We start from the raw sequence: 6613 nt of genomic DNA on the forward strand, positions 1-6613 counted from the left end.
TGGACCGCAATGAGACCAGGTACCAGACTAACCGCCCCTCCTTCCCTTCCATGCATTTACAATGAGCCTGTCCTCCCATTTCTACCTCCCCTGGCCTCCCCTGAGGCGGAGGGGGATGAGTGCGGTAGACCTGGTGGACACCAACCCTGTGTTAGTGCTTGTCTGGAACAAAAACACCCCCCCCCAACCCCCCTACCTCCCCCCTAGAGCCAGGCTTGGTGACCACTGTTCTACAGAAGATGTATATTTTCCCTTCTTAATAATCTTCTCCACCTTCTCTCCCTCTCCCCCTCCCCACCCTCACCTTTCCTCCCTCCCCACCCTCACCTTCCCTCCCTCCCTACCTCCCACCCTAAATCCTTCCCCCCCTCCCTCCCTCCCTCCCTCCCCCTCGCCCTCCCTCCATCCCTTCCCCTCCCTCCATCCCACACACCCTCCCCCTCTCCCTCCCTCCCTCCCACCCTCCTCCCTCCCTCCCTTCCCTCACTCCCTCCTCCCCTCCCTCCCTTCCCTCCTCCCCTCCTTCCCCCCCTCCTTCCTCCCCTCCCACCATCTCTCCCACCTCCGCTCCCTCCCTTCCTCCCTCCCCTCCTTCCCCACCCTCCTCCCTCCCTCCTCCACCCTTCCCCCCCAACCTCCCTCCCCTCCCACCTCCACCCCCTCCTTAGTGACACGGAGGACCACAAGCCGTTGAAGGGCAGCCGGACGCCGTCCAACGGCACAGTGAAGCGTGACGACAGCGACGACAGCCTGGTGGACTACGGCGAGGGCGGGGACGGACAGTTCAACGAGGACGGGAGCTTCATTGGCCAGTACAGCGGCAAGAAGGAGAAGGACACGCAGGAGGGCAACGAGAGCTCCGAGGCGCCATCGCCCGTCAACGCCATGAACTCCTTCGTCTAAAGTCGTCCGTGGCTAGCGGCATTTGGCGTCACGGACAGGAACGGACGGGGCGGTTGTCGTCGTTGTTGTTGTTGTCGTGGTGGTGGTGGTGGCGGTTACCATGGTGATGGTGGTCGCTAGGGGGGATTGTGTTGTGTCTCACCGTGTGGCTGTTACTACCACCAACCACCCCCGCCCACCGTATCCCACGTCACCCCCCCCCCACCGTCGTCACCATGGCTACAACTACTGTCAAGCGTTCATCACCACATGCTGCCCCACCCCACCCCCTTCACACTTCTCACTAGCCCCGCCCCTAGCCCCGCCCAAGCCCCGCCCCCTAGCCACACCCCTAGCCCCACCCCCTTGGCCACGCCCCCGTAGCTCCTCCCACCCTTCTATGGCACTGTGAGACCTCCTCTCATCACTCTCACAATCACCACACAACCTGACAACAAACACACACACACACACACAAACACACCCCAAGAACCCCATAACCATTTGAAGAAGAAAAAGAAGAGGATGATTGAACGAGGGATTTGGGTACCTCAGAGACAGAGAGAAAGAGAGAGAGAGAGAGAGAGGAGAAAGCAATATGGAGAAGCTGGAGGAATTAATGTTATGTGTAGCTGCCTGGGTGTCAGACAGAGCTGGAGAGGAGGCTGTGTGTGTGTTAGCGCCACCGCTAACCTTTAGCAAACATATACATATATATACATATATACATCACATGATATATTAACAGATATATTTTCTCGACATTCATGACATGAAACACAGCCGTGAAACACGCTGTACGTTGACTCATGCGGTACATACATACATACACACACACACACACACACACACACAGTACATTATGCTTGTCATATACTGCATGTAATCGCTGATATTCGCCCACACATTTTTACCACGCGGTGAATCTAACCCAGTCCAGCGTGTGATTGGTCTGAGTGAGTCACATGACCGTAGCGATGCCACGACACAACTAAACTAACTGGTTATGCCTTTTTTAAACCATCCGTTTATTTTTAGCGTAAAAAGTGTTATATCGGTATTATACGACTAAAAAAACGGCTGCGGTGTCTCTTTGTGTGACAACGAACCACGTGTCTATGTCTGAAAGGCTGTTATTACACGTCTGAAAGGCTGTTATTACACGTCTGAAAGGCTGTTATTACACGTCTGAACGGCTGTTTTTACACGTCTGAAAGGCTGTTATTACACGTCTGAAAGGCTGTAATTAGACGTCTGTTTCTGCAAGCCAAGGTGGAGCTGTTTGTATATCACTAGGACAGCCGTGCCTGTTTCACCTACTCTTAGTGCCGCCTCAGGGGTCAAATGACCATTGTCTTTAGAATGGGAAGCTGCTACTTACACACAAAGACCACTAGTTGGCGCCTCTTGTAAAGTAGCCTGCTTCCTACACCGAAAAACTGCTAAAATATCGTATATATATACTAGCTTATCCAGATGTGATTTAGAAAATGTAAGGATACTGGGTGGTAGAACACACATACAGTATATCTCAAAAGTGAGTACACCCTTTAGATTTTTGCAAATATTCTGTTATATCCTTTCAGGGGATAACATTATCCTACTGAAACTTTGATATAACTTAAAGTAGTCAGTGTGCTGCTTGAATAACAGTATAGATTTATTGTCCTTTGAAAATTACTCACTACACAGCTGTTAATGTCTAAACAGCTGGCAACAAAAGTGAGTACACCCCATAGTGAACATGTCCTAATTGTGCCCAATGATGTTGTTTTCCCGCCCTGGTGTCATGTGACTCGTTAGTGTTACAAGGATTCAGGTGTAAATGATAAGCAGGGCTGTTAAATTTGGTGTTTTGGGCACAATTCTCTCTGAATGCTGGACAACATGGCACCTCATGGCAAGGAACTCTCTGAGCGGCTGAAAAAAAGGATTATTGCGCTTCACAAAGATGGCCTTGGCTATAAGAAGATTGCCAACACCCTGAAAATGAGTTGCAGCACAGTGGCTAAGATCATACAGCGGTTTTCCAGGACAGGTTCCACTCGGAACAGGCTTCGCCAGGGTCGACCAAAGAAGTTGAGTCCACGTGCTCAGCGTCATATCCAGAGGTTGGTTTCCAAAAATAGATGTGCGAGTGCTTCCAGCATTGCTGCAGAGGTTGCAAAAGTGGGATGTCAGCCTGTCAGTGCCCAGACCATACGCCGCACACTGCATCAAATCGGTTTGTATGGCCGTCGCCCCAGACAGAAGCCTCTTCTGAAACCGATGCATAAGAAAGCCCGCAAACAGTTTGCTGAAGACAATGAATTCAAGAACATGAGTTACTGGAACCATGTCCTGTGGTCTGATGAGACCAAAATAAACCTGTTTGGGTCAGATGGTGTCCGGCGTGTGTGGCGGCACCCTGGTGAGGAGTACCAAGACAAATGTGTTTTGCCTACAGTCAAGCATGGTGGTGGCAGCATCATGGTCTGGGGCTGCATTAGTGCTGCCGGCACTGGGGAGCTGCATTTCATTGAGGGACACATGAATTCCAATATATACTGTGACATCCTGCAGCAGAGCATGATCCCCTCTCTTCGGAAACTGGGCCGTAGGGCAGTTTTCCAACATGATAATGACCCTAAACACCTCCAAGATGACAACAGCCTTGCTGAAGAAGCTGAAGGTTAAGGTGATGGACTGGCCAAGTATGTCTCCAGACCTAAACCCAATTGAGCACATGTGGGGCATCCTCAAGAGGAAGGTGGAGGAGTGCAAGGTGTCCAACATCCGTGCGCTCTGTGATGTCGTCATGGAGGAGTGGAAGAAGATTCCAGAAGCAACCTGTGCAGCTCTGGTGAATTCCATGCCCAGGAGGGTTAAAGCAGTGCTAGATAACAATGGTGGTCACACAAAATATTGACACTTTGGGCACAATTTAGACATGTTCACTATGGGGTGTACTCACTTTTGTTGCCAGCTGTTTAGACATTAACAGCTGTGTACTGAGTAATTTTCAATGGACAATAAATCTATACTGTTATTCAAGCAGCACACTGACTACTTTAAGTTATATCAAAGTTTCATTAAGATAGTGAAGGATCCCCTGAAAGGATATGACAGAATATTTGCAAAAATCTAAAGGGTGTACTCACTTTTGAGATATACTGTATCTAAAAAAGGTCATGAAAGGAGGGTCCTGAACTTTTATTGAGAGTGCAAAGGTTTAAAATAATTGTTTTACTCACTTGGTCAAATGACCCCACCCATGGCTGTTCTAGTGTTAATGACCTCACCCATGGCTGTTCTAGCGTTAATCACCCCACCCATGACTGTTCTAGCGTTAATGACCGCACCCACGGCTATTCTAGTGTTAATGACCCCACCCACGGCTGTTCTAGTGTTAATGACCCCACCCACGGCTGTTCTAGTTTTAATGACCCCACCCATGGCTGTTCTAGTGTTAATGACCCCACCCACAGCTGTTCTAGTGATATATCCTGTAATTGCAGAAAAGATCATTCTGTCGCCCGGGGGACGGGAGATGTGAGTTTCTACGGTGCACGCTGAGGGACATTTCCCAGTACGGCACCCCCCCCTCCCCCCCCCCCCCCACACACACACACTCACGTCTTATGGTTTTCTGAAGGTTGTAGTGTTTTTTGGTCTGTATGGTTGTTTTAGCGCCGAACACAAACACAACACTCTGTTGTTGTAGTCGCGCGACAGTCTGTTAAGACGAGTTGAGGCGGTCGCCATGGCGCCCATTGTCATGGTTTCGCCCCCCATCACATGCGTGCCGTACGTAGCCTCTCTGGCGTTGGAACGTGGGTGAACCGACGCCTCGGTTTCTTCTCTGACCTCCACCCGACATTCGTTCAATCAAACAGCATTTCCTCACTCCTGCCTTGCGTCCCGAACACACAGAGATAGAGAGAGGGAGGGAGAGGGGGAGGGAGAGAAAGGGGGAGGGACAGGGAGAGACGTATCGATGTATGTCCTCTGGCTAGTCCTCTCTGGATCCAGGTGTCCGCAGTCTAAGGAACACCTCAGCACGTTAATAGTGCCTTTGTAGAGAACAGCGTTCTAGAATCATACCTACAGCGTTCTAGAATCATACCTACAGCGTTCTAGAATCATTCTAGAATCATACGTACAGCGTTCTAGAATCATACGTACAGTGTTCTAGAATCACACGTACAGCGTTCTAGAATCATTCTAGAATCATACCTACAGCGTTCTAGAATCATTCCTACAGCGTTCTAGAATCATTCCTACAGCGTTCTAGAATCATACGTACAGAATTCTCGAATCATTCCTACAGCATTCTAGATTCTAACCTGCATCCCCTTCATACACCGAACACAGAACATAGAACACAGAACACAGAACATAGAACACAGAACACACAGGGTTCCAACGTTGCTGGTGCGCATGTAGAGACAAAGGGAGAGAGGGGGTCGGAGAGTAACCCTGACCTGAGACCTGTGCACCTGCTTTAGGTCGCTGGGCTAAGGCAGTGTTGTGTGAGGGGACGGGACGGTGAACAGCCAGGTTCGAATCCCCGACGGTTGCATCAGCACAGAGAGACCAATCACACCCTCATCTCCCTCTCCTCTGAACATCCAGTCACACCCACCCACACACACACACACACACACACACACACACACACACACACACACACACACACACACACACACACACACACAGAGGAAGGGGTTCGCTGTGTACCAGCAACACTAATCTACTGCCAATACCACCAGACCTCCGCCCAAACACACACCCGTCAGACACACACACGGCCAACACCGGAGGTGCGCTTGGTTTCGTTCACCTCGAGTCTGGGGCGATGAGATAGATAGCTGTGGTAGCTCCGCCCCTTACAACTGACGACTGACACAGTCCCAGAAAACCGAGCGCACCTCAGACGGAGCGGTTGTCATGGAGTGTCCGAGGATCGTGAACCGAGCGCACCTCAGACGCAGCGGTTGTCGTTGTGGAGTGTCCGAGGCAGCGTGTGTTTGGGCCCGTTCTGGTACTGGGTCACGGGGATACTGCCATTCAGGATGGGAGGTACCGGTAGCACGAATCAACTGACACGGGAGGGGAGGAGTTGGGTTGGGTCGGGAGGTCTGGAATGCAAATTGAATTGAATGTTCTGGAAAACAACCGTTTGTTTTTACCGTATTCATATGAATGAAAAAAAATGTTGCTTGTTCCGTTTGAAAATGCAAATTTTGGTCTACGTGCTGGTGATAGGTTTCTGCATTTAAACTTATATATGTGTATGATGATGATGTCACATGTTTCTTGCTGTTTCGCAACCGAAGTTTCAGTGTGTAATTTACACGTGACCCCATCACCCAGGGGGTTAGAGCATCGAAAAAGAATGAGGTGTGTGTGTGCGTGTGTGCGTGTGTGTGTGTGTGTGTGTGTGTGTGTGTGTGTGTGTGTGTGTGTGTGTGCGTGTGTGTGTGTGTGTGTGTGTGTGTGTGTGTGTGTGTGCGCGCGGGTGTGTGTGTGTGTGTGTGCGTGTGTGTGTGTGTGTGTGTGTGTGTGTGATGTGTTCTAGTTCTTTCTATCTTCAGTGATGAGGACAGTCTCGGCAGAAAAACACTCTCCCCTCGTCTCAGTGGAGGAGAACCTTCTAGATCTAAACAGTTCCAGATTTCCATGATTTGGTTTTTCATAACTTGCATCAAGTTTTTAGTTTCAAACGTGTCTGCTTTGTGTGTGTAGATAT

General features: G+C 50.1%; 1 protein-coding gene across 1 annotated transcript in view; it reads left to right on the top strand.

Annotated features, from left to right (window-relative positions):
- The window catches only part of nrcama (neuronal cell adhesion molecule a), a gene marked incomplete at both ends in the record, with an annotated part of 41367 nt that extends 40464 nt beyond the window's left edge, over window positions 1-903 (top strand). The window contains one exon of the mRNA XM_080538122.1: window positions 669-903. Coding sequence (XP_080394248.1) covers window positions 669-903 — 235 coding nt within the window. The remainder of the gene's footprint in view (window positions 1-668) is intronic.
- Window positions 904-6613: the final 5710 nt, after the last annotated feature.

This window comes from Nansenia antarctica, assembly GCF_963989245.1.
Source record: "Nansenia antarctica genome assembly, chromosome: 8".
NCBI lineage: Eukaryota > Metazoa > Chordata > Actinopteri > Argentiniformes > Microstomatidae > Nansenia > Nansenia antarctica.